Below are 12,500 nucleotides of genomic sequence, written 5' to 3'. Positions count from 1 at the left end.
GTATGATGTCATATGGATGGTTCTGTGGTGTGTATGATGTTATATGGATGGTTATGTGGTTGTATGGTGTTATATGGATGGTTCTGTGGTTGTATGGTGTTATATGGATGGTTCTGTGGTTGTATGATGTCATATGGATGGTTCTGTGGTGTATGATGTTATATAGATGGTTCTGTGGTTGTATGATGTTATATGGATGGTTCTGTGGTGTGTGTGTGATGTTATATGGATGGTTCTGTGGTTGTATGCTGTTATATGGATGGTTCTGTGGTGTATGGTGTTATATGGATGGTGCTGTGGTTGTATGGTGTTATATGGATGGTTCTGTGGTTGTATGATGTCATATGGATGGTTCTGTGGTGTATGATGTTATATAGATGGTTCTGTGGTGTGTGTGATGTTATATGGATGGTTCTGTGGTGTATGGTGTTATATGGATGGTTCTGTGGTGTATGGTGTTATATGGATGGTTCTGTGGTGTATGATGTTATATGGATGGTTCTGTGGTGTATGATGTTATATGGATGGTTCTGTGGTGTGTATGATGTTATATGGATGGTTCTGTGGTGTATGCTGTTATATGGATGGTTCTGTGGTGTATGATGTCATATGGATGGTTCTGTGGTGTATGCTGTTATATGGATGGTTCTGTGGTGTATGATGTCATATGGATGGTTCTGTGGTGTATGATGTCATATGGATGGTTCTGTGGTTGTATGGTGTTATATGGATGGTTCTGTGGTGTGTGATGTTATATGGATGGTTCTGTGGTTGTATGGTGTTATATGGATGGTTCTGTGGTTGTATGGTGTTATATGGATGGTTCTGTGGTGTATGGTGTTATATGGATGGTTCTGTGGTGTATGATGTTATATGGATGGTTCTGTGGTGTATGGTGTTATATGGATGGTTATGTGGTTGTATGGTGTTATATGAATGGTTCTGTGGTTGTATGGTGTTATATGGATGGTTCTGTGGTTGTATGATGTCATATGGATGGTTCTGTGGTGTATGATGTTATATAGATGGTTCTGTGGTTGTATGATGTTATATGGATGGTTCTGTGGTGTGTGTGTGATGTTATATGGATGGTTCTGTGGTTGTATGCTGTTATATGGATGGTTCTGTGGTGTATGGTGTTATATGGATGGTGCTGTGGTTGTATGGTGTTATATGGATGGTTCTGTGGTTGTATGGTGTTATATGGATGGTTCTGTGGTGTGTGATGTTATGTGGATGGTTCTGTGGTGTGTGTGATGTTATATGGATGGTTCTGTGGCGTGTGTGTGATGTTATATGGATGGTTCTGTGGTGTGTATGATGTTATATGGATGGTTCTGTGGTTGTATGGTGTTATATGGATGGTTCTGTGGTGTATGATGTTATATGGATGGTTCTGTGGTGTATGGTGTTATATGGATGGTTCTGTGGTTGTATGGTGTTATATGGATGGTTCTGTGGTTGTTTGGTGTTATATGGATGGTTCTGTGGTGTATGGTGTTATATGGATGGTTATGTGGTTTTTTGGTGTTATATGGATGGTTCTGTGGTGTATGGTGTTATATGGATGGTTCTGTGGTGTATGGTGTTATATGGATGGTTCTGTGGTTGTATGGTGTTATATGGATGGTTCTGTGGTGCATGGTGTTATATGGATGGTTCTGTGGCGTGTGTGTGATGTTATATGGATGGTTCTGTGGTGTGTGTGATGTTATATGGATGGTTCTGTGGTGTGTATGATGTTATATGGATGGTTCAGTGGTGTATGATGTTATATGGATGGTTCTGTGGTTGTATGGTGTTATATGGATGGTTCTGTGGTTGTATGATGTTATATGGATGGTTATGTGGTGTGTGTCATGTTATATGGATGGTTCTGTGGTGTGTGTGTGATGTTATATGGATGGTTATGTGGTGTGTATGATGTCATATGGATGGTTATGTGGTGTGAATGATGTCATATGGATGGTTCTGTGGTGTATGGTGTTATATGGATGGTTCTGTGGTTGTATGGTGTTATATGGATGGTTCTGTGGTTGTATGGTGTTATATTGATGGTTCTGTGGTGTATGATGTTATATGGATGGTTCTGTGGTGTGTGTGATGTCATATGGATGGTTCTGTGGTGTATGGTGTTATATGGATGGTTCTGTGGTGTATGATGTTATATGGATGGTTCTGTGGTGTGTGTGATGTTATATGGATGATTCTGTGGTGTGTATGATGTTATGTGGATGATTCTGTGGTGTGTGTGATGTTATATGGATGATTCTGTGGTGTGTATGATGTTATATGGATGGTTCTGTGGTGTGTGTGATGTTATATGGATGATTCTGTGGTGTGTATGATGTTATGTGGATGATTCTGTGGTGTGTGTATGTTGTTATATGGATGGTTCTGTGGTGTGTGATGTTATATTGATGGTTCTGTGGTGTGTATGATGTTATATGGATGGTTCTGTGGTGTGTGTGTGGTGTTATATGGATGGTTCTGTGGTGTATGATGTTATATGGATGGTTCTGTGGTGTGTGTGTATGATGTTATATGGATGGTTCTGTGGTGTGTATGATGTCATATGGATGGTTCTGTGGTGTGTGTGTAATGTCATATGGATGGTTCTGTTGTGTGTATGATGTCATATGGATGGTTCTGTGGTGTGTGTGTGATGTTATATGGATGGTTCTGTGGTGTGTGATGTTATATGGATGGTTCTGTGGTGTGTGTGTGATGTTATATGGATGGTTCTGTGGTGTGTATGATGTTATATGGATGGTTCTGTGGTGTGTATGATGTCATATGGATGGTTCTGTGGTGTGTGTGATGTTAAATGGATGGTTCTGTGGTGTGTGATGTTATATGGATGGTTCTGTGGTGTGTGTGTATGATGTTATATGGATGGTTCTGTGGTGTGTATTATGTCATATGGATGGTTCTGTGGTGTGTGTGATGTTAAATGGATGGTTATGTGGTGTGTATTATGTTATATGGATGATTCTGTGGTGTGTATGATGTCATATGGATGGTTCTGTGGTGTATGATGTCATATGGATGGTTCTGTGGTGTGTATGATGTCATATGGATGGTTCTGTGGTGTGTGATGTTATAGGAACTAAGTTACAGGAACGTTATAGGAACATTCAGAACTAAGTTTAGAGGGCTTTGGGACACCAGACTGGATCAGAACAGCAGTGGGAAGTGCGACGGGGGTCGGTTATGTCAGTACATTAACAAGGCTTGGAGTAAAACTGCTTATCTAGGAGAATCCTGTTGTACACCTGATCTAGAGTTAATATGCATCTCATTCAGACCTAAATATCTCCCCCGCAAGTTTGGCCAGCTGACTGTAGTAATTGTCTATATTCCACCCTCTGGCAACGTCAATCGCACAGCAGATGTGATAACGGAGTGTGTTCACCTTATCGAGAAAAAGAGAGACAGGGGGAAAGCAGGAGCTGAGACAAAAAATGCTGTTTGACTTGACAAACAAGACGAACTGGCAACAGACAAACAGAGAACACAGGTATAAGTACCCAGGGGATAGTGGGGAGATGGGCGACACCTGGAAGAAGGTGGAGACAAGTACAAGGACAGGTGAAACAGATCAGGGTGTGACAATTTGAGTCAGAAAATGATGTTCATATGATTGGTAAGCTATCTACCTTGTAGAGAGTCTATCTAACTGATCTTTTAGAAACAAAAATAGCATATTGGAACCAAGATAATAAAAAAATATGTTGATATTGGCATAAGAAAGAGGGAATGTTGGAACATAACTAAAGTATAAAGTATACATTAATGCAAATCTACAGCACAACGGCAGAGTCATGTCTGAAGTGTAAAACCACTAACGACTCAATAATTCATGCCTTCTGAGGATGTTATAAAGTCCCAAAGTATGGGCAGCTTTGGAAAGATGGCCGTCAAGAAGTCTTACAATGTAAATGTACTTTTAATCCGTCTGTACCCGACGGGTTGGACAATACTTTTCTCGTCAATCATTTTTTTTTTAAACGATACTTCAAAACGGGAAATCAACCAATCCTCCTTCTTTCACGCAACGGACAGGTCACATGCTTGACAATCTAAAAATTGAAAGCGCGTGTGGGCCACGGAGAGAAACAAAATGGTGCCTTTTGAGGACATGTGGCGGAAAGTGACACGGGCGCTGGAGATAGGGGTCAGGGGGGGGTCATAGGTCTGGACAGGTGTGATGTAGTTGATGTTTGTATGATGTTGTCGTTTGTATGTGTATGTTTTGTACTGTCGATAAAAGATCAAATACAATTGGATAAAAAAAAGATAGATACTTTTTCTCTGATCATAATACAATACATCTAATCCCAGCCCGTCCCACCAAACTACAAGAAGGGACAATTATGCCAGTGAGATCTTACAGGGCTGCTTTGACTGCACAGTGTGGTGTGTTCAGTGTGTTCACATAGGGAGCGTTTGACTGCACAGTGTGGTGTGTTCAGTGTGTTCACATAGGGAGCGTTTGACTGCACAGTGTGGTGCGTTCAGTGTGTTCACATAGGGAGCGTTTGACTGCACAGTGTGGTGTGTTCAGTGTGTTCACATAGGGAGCGTTTGACTGCACAGTGTGGTGTGTTCAGTGTGTTCACATAGGGAGCGTTTGACTGCACAGTGTGGTGTGTTCAGTGTGTTCACATAGGGAGCGTTTGACTGCACAGTGTGGTGTGTTCAGTGTGTTCACATAGGGAGCGTTTGACTGCACAGTGTGGTGTGTTCAGTGTGTTCACATAGGGAGCGTTTGACTGCACAGTGTGGTGTGTTCAGTGTGTTCACATAGGGAGCGTTTGACTGCACAGTGTGGTGTGTTCAGTGTGTTCACATAGGGAGCGTTTGACTGCACAGTGTGGTGTGTTCAGTGTGTTCACATAGGGAGCGTTTGACTGCACAGTGTGGTGTGTTCAGTGTGTTCACATAGGGAGCGTTTGACTGCACAGTGTGGTGTGTTCAGTGTGTTCACATAGGGAGCGTTTGACTGCACAGTGTGGTGTGTTCAGTGTGTTCACATAGGGAGCGTTTGACTGCACAGTGTGGTGTGTTCAGTGTGTTCACATAGGGAGCGTTTGACTGCACAGTGTGGTGTGTTCAGTGTGTTCACATAGGGAGCGTTTGACTGCACAGTGTGGTGTGTTCAGTGTGTTCACATAGGGAGCGTTTGACTGCACAGTGTGGTGCGTTCAGTGTGTTCACATAGGGAGCGTTTGACTGCACAGTGTGGTGTGTTCAGTGTGTTCACATAGGGAGCGTTTGACTGCACAGTGTGGTGTGTTCAGTGTGTTCACATAGGGAGCGTTTGACTGCACAGTGTGGTGTGTTCAGTGTGTTCACATAGGGAGCGTTTGACTGCACAGTGTGGTGTGTTCAGTGTGTTCACATAGGGAGCGTTTGACTGCACAGTGTGGTGTGTTCAGTGTGTTCACATAGGGAGCGTTTGACTGCACAGTGTGGTGTGTTCAGTGTGTTCACATAAGGAGCGTTTGACTGCACAGTGTGGTGTGTTCAGTGTGTTCACATAGGGAGCGTTTGACTGCACAGTGTGGTGTGTTCAGTGTGTTCACATAGGGAGCGTTTGACTGCACAGTGTGGTGTGTTCAGTGTGTTCACATAGGGAGCGAAACAACCGATTGACTGCACAGTGTGGTGTGTTCAGTGTGTTCACATAGGGAGCGTTTGACTGCACAGTGTGGTGTGTTCAGTGTGTTCACATAGGGAGCGTTTGACTGCACAGTGTGGTGCGTTCAGTGTGTTCACATAGGGAGCGTTTGACTGCACAGTGTGGTGTGTTCAGTGTGTTCACATAGGGAGCGTTTGACTGCACAGTGTGGTGTGTTCAGTGTGTTCACATAGGGAGCGTTTGACTGCACAGTGTGGTGTGTTCAGTGTGTTCACATAGGGAGCGTTTGACTGCACAGTGTGGTGTGTTCAGTGTGTTCACATAGGGAGCGTTTGACTGCACAGTGTGGTGTGTTCAGTGTGTTCACATAGGGAGCGTTTGACTGCACAGTGTGGTGTGTTCAGTGTGTTCACATAGGGAGCGTTTGACTGCACAGTGTGGTGTGTTCAGTGTGTTCACATAGGGAGCGTTTGACTGCACAGTGTGGTGTGTTCAGTGTGTTCACATAGGGAGCGTTTGACTGCACAGTGTGGTGTGTTCAGTGTGTTCACATAGGGAGCGTTTGACTGCACAGTGTGGTGTGTTCAGTGTGTTCACATAGGGAGCGTTTGACTGCACAGTGTGGTGCGTTCAGTGTGTTCACATAGGGAGCGTTTGACTGCACAGTGTGGTGTGTTCAGTGTGTTCACATAGGGAGCGTTTGACTGCACAGTGTGGTGTGTTCAGTGTGTTCACATAGGGAGCGTTTGACTGCACAGTGTGGTGCGTTCAGTGTGTTCACATAGGGAGCGTTTGACTGCACAGTGTGGTGTGTTCAGTGTGTTCACATAGGGAGTGTTTGACTGCACAGTGTGGTGTGTTCAGTGTGTTCACATAGGGAGCGTTTGACTGCACAGTGTGGTGTGTTCAGTGTGTTCACATAGGGAGCGTTTGACTGCACAGTGTGGTGTGTTCAGTGTGTTCACATAGGGAGCGTTTGACTGCACAGTGTGGTGTGTTCAGTGTGTTCACATAGGGAGCGTTTGACTGCACAGTGTGGTGTGTTCAGTGTGTTCACATAGGGAGCGTTTGACTGCACAGTGTGGTGCGTTCAGTGTGTTCACATAGGGAGCGTTTGACTGCACAGTGTGGTGTGTTCAGTGTGTTCACATAGGGAGCGTTTGACTGCACAGTGTGGTGTGTTCAGTGTGTTCACATAGGGAGCGTTTGACTGCACAGTGTGGTGTGTTCAGTGTGTTCACATAGGGAGCGTTTGACTGCACAGTGTGGTGTGTTCAGTGTGTTCACATAGGGAGCGTTTGACTGCACAGTGTGGTGTGTTCAGTGTGTTCACATAGGGAGCGTTTGACTGCACAGTGTGGTGTGTTCAGTGTGTTCACATAGGGAGCGTTTGACTGCACAGTGTGGTGCGTTCAGTGTGTTCACATAGGGAGCGTTTGACTGCACAGTGTGGTGTGTTCAGTGTGTTCACATAGGGAGCGTTTGACTGCACAGTGTGGTGTGTTCAGTGTGTTCACATAGGGAGCGTTTGACTGCACAGTGTGGTGTGTTCAGTGTGTTCACATAGGGAGCGTTTGACTGCACAGTGTGGTGCGTTCAGTGTGTTCACATAGGCAGCGTTTGAGGAGGCCACTGAGGCGATCACTGACTATATTTAAGTCTGTGCGGAGATGATTGTTCCTTCCAAAACTTTAAAGACACACTGAGTGTACAAAACATTAGGTACACCTTCCTAATATTGAGTTGCACCCCCGTTTGCCCTCTGAACAGCCTCAATTCATCAGGGCATGGACTCTACGAGGCACTTGCGTCTACTACCACACCCCGGTCAATTCATCAGGGCATGGACTCTACGAGGCACTTGCGTCTACTACCACACCCGGTCAATTCATCAGGGCATGGACTCTACGAGGCACTTGCGTCTACTACCACACCCGGTCAATTTATCAGGGCATGGACTCTACGAGGCACTTGCGTCTACTACCACACCCGGTCAATTCATCAGGGCATGGACTCTACGAGGCACTTGCGTCTACTACCACACCCCGGTCAATTCATCAGGGCATGGACTCTACGAGGCACTTGCGTCTACTACCACACCCCGGTCAATTCATCAGGGCATGGACTCTACGAGGCACTTGCGTCTACTACCACACCCCGGTCAATTCATCAGGGCATGGACTCTACGAGGCACTTGCGTCTACTACCACACCCCGTTCAATTCATCAGGGCATGGACTCTACGAGGCACTTGCGTCTACTACCACACCCCGGTCAATTCATCAGGGCATGGACTCTACGAGGCACTTGCGTCTACTACCACACCCCGGTCAATTCATCAGGGCATGGACTCTACGAGGCACTTGCGTCTACTACCACACCCCGGTCAATTCATCAGGGCATGGACTCTATGAGGCACTTGCGTCTACTACCACACCCCGGTCAATTCATCAGGGCATGGACTCTACGAGGCACTTGCGTCTACTACCACACCCCGGTCAATTCATCAGGGCATGGACTCTACGAGGCTCTTGCGTCTACTACCACACCCCGGTCAATTCATCAGGGCATGGACTCTACGAGGCTCTTGCGTCTACTACCACACCCCGGTCAATTCATCAGGGCATGGACTCTACGAGGCTCTTGCGTCTACTACCACACCCCGGTCAAAGGCACTTCAATATGTTGTCTTGCCCATTCACCTTTTGAATGGCACATGTACACAGTCCATAACTCAATTGTCTCAAAGATAAAAATAAATAAAATCCTTCTGTAACCTTTTCTCCTCCCCTTCATCTACACTGATTAAAGTGGATTTAACAGGGGACATCAATGAAGGATCGTAGCCCTCAGTTGGATTCACCTGGTGTTTTCTACATTCAGTGTACAAAGGATCTGAAAACAGCATTTATCGCTAGCAACAAGGTTGAGGGTAAACTAATTATATCCAAATGAAATAAGTATATGAAACAGGCCAAGAGAATGTACAAGGAGAAGGCTCTTTCAGGAGGCTAAACCCAGAGATGCTTGGAGGGGTGTGAAAACACTGGCAGGGCTTAACAACGAACACCATGCTCCAAATAAAAAAAAATAGAATTGACCAATTGAAAGAGAGGAGGTGATCTCTGACCTATCGAACATGTCGCACACTGCAGCAAATGTTGAGCTGCAACCCGAAAGATGTGGAAGCCGCATTTAAAAGGACCAATCGAAACAAAGCACCCGGGGCCAGACAACATTAGTGGTCGCCTACTGAAGGTTTCTCATAAGCAACTGGCAGGTGTTTCCTGTGACCTTTCTAACTGCTCTCTGGCAAAACACTCCATCCCAGCAGTTGGGACCTCATCCATCATATGCCCAGTACCTAAAAGAGCAAGGTACTGCAACAGTGACTATCTACCTTTTGGCTTTAACATCTTTAGTGATGAAGGTCTTTGAAAGGCTGATTATCCCCCAGCTACAACAGGAAGTCTACTCTTACACAGATCCACTCCAGTGTGTGGTGTTGATGATGCACTCCTGACCCTACTGCTCTGTGACCACACCCACCTGGAGAAGCCCAGGACATAAGGTCCAGACGGTCTTTGTGGATGTTTCTAGTGACTTTAATAGAGTCCAGCCTCACTTCATGGGTCATAAGCTCCAGAACATGAATGTAATTCAGGCATCGGATTCTCTGGGCAACAGCAGGCAACTCAGTGCCTCTAGGCGGAAATTGACAGGTTTTCAGCCAGAACTACCTGGGGTCAATGCAATCAAAACCAAAGACCTGACCATTGATTTCAGAATAGACCAATCTACCGTAACCATCCCAGTGCTGGAGATTAACAGACGGATCATATTGCGAGTGAAGGACTACAAATAGCTTGGAAGCATTATTGATGACAAGCTCTCATTCAAAAGAAAAACGGAGCACATTCCTCAAAATGTCAATTGAGTTCAATGTACAATAATAAATCCTCCAAGCATTTTATAAATGCTTTATGCAATCCATCTTAGCCTTTAGTATTGTGGGGTGTTTTGGTGCGCTAGGGAACACCAGTCAGAACCCATTGAACAGGGTAATAAGAATCAGTGGGAAGGTCATCGGAGAAAGCCAGGAACCCCTCGGTGACATTTACAAAAATCGAGTGAGGAAGAAAGGGAAACACACTGATTGAGCAGTATAGCCCCCTACCCTCCGGGTGCAGGTATAGAGCTCTCCCATTCAAATCTGCGAGAGCAACTTCTAGACAACATCCATCAAACTCTTTAACTCTTGGAAGTTCCTATTTGTATTCGAATATATGTCTATTTACCCTGTGATTGTGTGGACTGCTTCTAATCCTTTATGTTGTAGCCTACTTGTTTGTGTGTTTAATGTTGTTTGTTTCTTGTATGTACCATTCGTCACCACACAGGAAGTTCCCTCCCAGGACAATTCAAAATTAAATAATTGTTTTTCCTCCACCCATCTACACACAATGCCACATAATGACAAAGTGAAAACATGATTTTAGACATTTTTGCTAATTTATTGAAAATAGAGAAATATCTAATTTACATAAGTATTCAGACCCCTTAGTCAAAACATGTTAGAATCACCTTTGGTAGTGATTACAGCTGTTAGTATTTCTGGGTAATTCTCTAAGAGCTTTCCACACCTGGGTTGTACAATATTTGCACATTATTATTTTATTTTTTATTTTTCAAGCTCAGTCTAATTGGTTGTTGATCATTGCTAAACAGACATTTTCACGTCTTGCCATAGATTTCAAGCTGATTTAAGCCAAAACTGTAACTAGGCCACTAAGGAACATCCAATGTCGTCTTGGTAAGCAACTCCAGTGTATATTTGTACTTGCGTTTTACTGTCCTGCTGAAAGGTGAATTTGTCTCCCAGTGTCTGTTGGAAAGCAGACTGAACCAGGTTTTCCTCTAAGATTTTGCCTGTGCTTAGCTCTATTCCATTTTTTTATGAAAAAAAAACTCCCTAGTCCTTGCTGATGACAAGCATCCTCAGTTTTCTCCTATCAGAGCCATTAAACTCTGTAACTGTTTCAAAGTCCCCATTGGTGAAATCCCTGAGCAGTTTCCTTCCTCTCCGGCAACTAAGTTAGGAAGGACACCTGTATCGGGTATTGATACACCATCCAACGTGTAATGAATAACTTCACCATGCACAACGGGATATTCAATGTTATTTTTACCCATCTACCAATAGGTTCCCTTCTTTGCGAGGCATTGGAAACCCTCCCTGGTCTTTGTGGTTGAATCAGTGTTTGAAATTCACTGTTCGACTGATGGACTTTACAGATAATTGTACGTGTTGGGTACAGAGATGAGGGAGCCATTCCAAAAACACGTCAAACACTATTATTGCACACAGAGTGAGTCCACGCAACAAAGGTATCGTTAATCAAGCAAATGTTTACTCCCGAACGCATTTAGACTTAACATACACAAAGGGGTTTAATACGTATGTACTTGTTTGATTTTCTTAACATTCTTCTTCACATAAATCTTAACATTTTCCGAAAAAAAAATTCCACTTTGACATTACTGGGTATTGTGAGTAGGCCAGTGACCCCCCAAAAAATCTCGATTTGAACCCATTTTAAATTCAGGCTGTAACAAAACATAATGTGTAAAAGTCCAAGGTGTGGGAATTCTCTCTGAAGGCCCTGCATGGACGGTTATGTGATTTGATTTTGAGCTATTAACGCCTCTCCAAAGTGTGTGAGGCTATAGGAAAGGTTGTCCCGTGTTTATGTTGTGACTATGTGGGCGTGATGTGTGACGCTGTGTGAATGGGTCTGTGGTGTGCGAGATGCTGTACGATGACGAGGTAACGGTTCTGGGCGGTCTCATCAGTATCTTCAGGATGTTCTCGGCGGACAGGAAACGAGTGGAGACAGCTCTGGAGAACTGCAACCTCCCTTCTGGACGGGTAAGACTAGCTTATTATCTAGTGCTACTACTCACTTTACTCTACCTACAGTATCTATCCCTGTTTCCCTCCCTCTCTCTCCTCTCTCTCTCTCTCTCTCTCTCTCTCTCTCTCTCTCTCTCTCTCTCTCTCTCTCTCTCCCTCTGTCTCTCTCTCTCTCTCCCTCTCTCTCCTCTCTCTCTCTCTCTCTCTCTCTCTCTCCCTCTCTCTCTCTCTCTCTCTCTCTCTCTCTCTCTCTCTCTCTCTCTCTCTCTCTCTCTCTCTCTCTCTCTCTCTCTCTCTCTCGTTCATCCACACTGTAACGTTTCCCTACCCCAGCAGATCTGATCATAATTGCTTTTCAGGGAATATAATTTGTGTGGATTCCTCCTTTATAGGCATGTAGCCTTTCCATAATAAGAGCTTCCGTCTCGTATTGATACAGATGAGCCCCAGGGAGTGTGTGTGTGTATCTCTGTGTTTGTGTGTCTGTGATGACAGGAGTTGTTTCCTCCAGTCACAGGGGAAAAACGTATTGTATTCTCTGTCGTTCCACTAATGTGCTGTTCGTCACAGTAAACGAACACTGTCCGCAAGGAATAGCAAGCAATTAGCTCTGAGGAGTGAAAAAGCTCCTTAACACACACACAAATCCTCCCCCAGACACACACATATAGTAGCAGTCAAAAGTTTGGACACACCTACTCATTAAAGGGTTTTTCTTTATGTTTTACTATTTTCTACATTGTAGAATAATAGTGAAGACACCAAACTATGAAATAACACATATGGAATCATGTAGTAACCAAACAAAGTGTTTTAGAGTCCTCAAAGTAGCCTCCCTTTACCTTGATAACAGCTTTGCACACTCTCAACCAGCTTCACCTGAAATGCTTTTAACAGTCTTGAAGTAGTTCCCACATATACTGAGCACTTGATGGCTGCTTTT

General features: G+C 44.3%; 1 protein-coding gene across 5 annotated transcripts in view; it reads left to right on the top strand.

Annotated features, from left to right (window-relative positions):
- Window positions 1–12,500, top strand: part of LOC135505715 (1-phosphatidylinositol 4,5-bisphosphate phosphodiesterase beta-1-like) — a 352,313-nt gene that overhangs the window by 223,343 nt on the left and 116,470 nt on the right. For all 5 annotated transcript variants that reach the window (XR_010450312.1, XM_064924778.1, XM_064924779.1 and 2 more), the window contains exon 7: window positions 11,497–11,572. Coding sequence is in view for 4 of the 5 variants with exons in the window: in XM_064924778.1 (XP_064780850.1) it covers window positions 11,497–11,572 (76 nt within the window). In the remaining variant the exon portion in view is untranslated. The remainder of the gene's footprint in view (window positions 1–11,496; window positions 11,573–12,500) is intronic.

Source organism: Oncorhynchus masou, chromosome 19 (assembly GCF_036934945.1).
Source record: "Oncorhynchus masou masou isolate Uvic2021 chromosome 19, UVic_Omas_1.1, whole genome shotgun sequence".
Lineage (NCBI taxonomy): Eukaryota > Metazoa > Chordata > Actinopteri > Salmoniformes > Salmonidae > Oncorhynchus > Oncorhynchus masou.
Note: the sequence above shows the minus strand (reverse complement) of the source record. Positions and strands in the feature narration are given on the sequence as shown.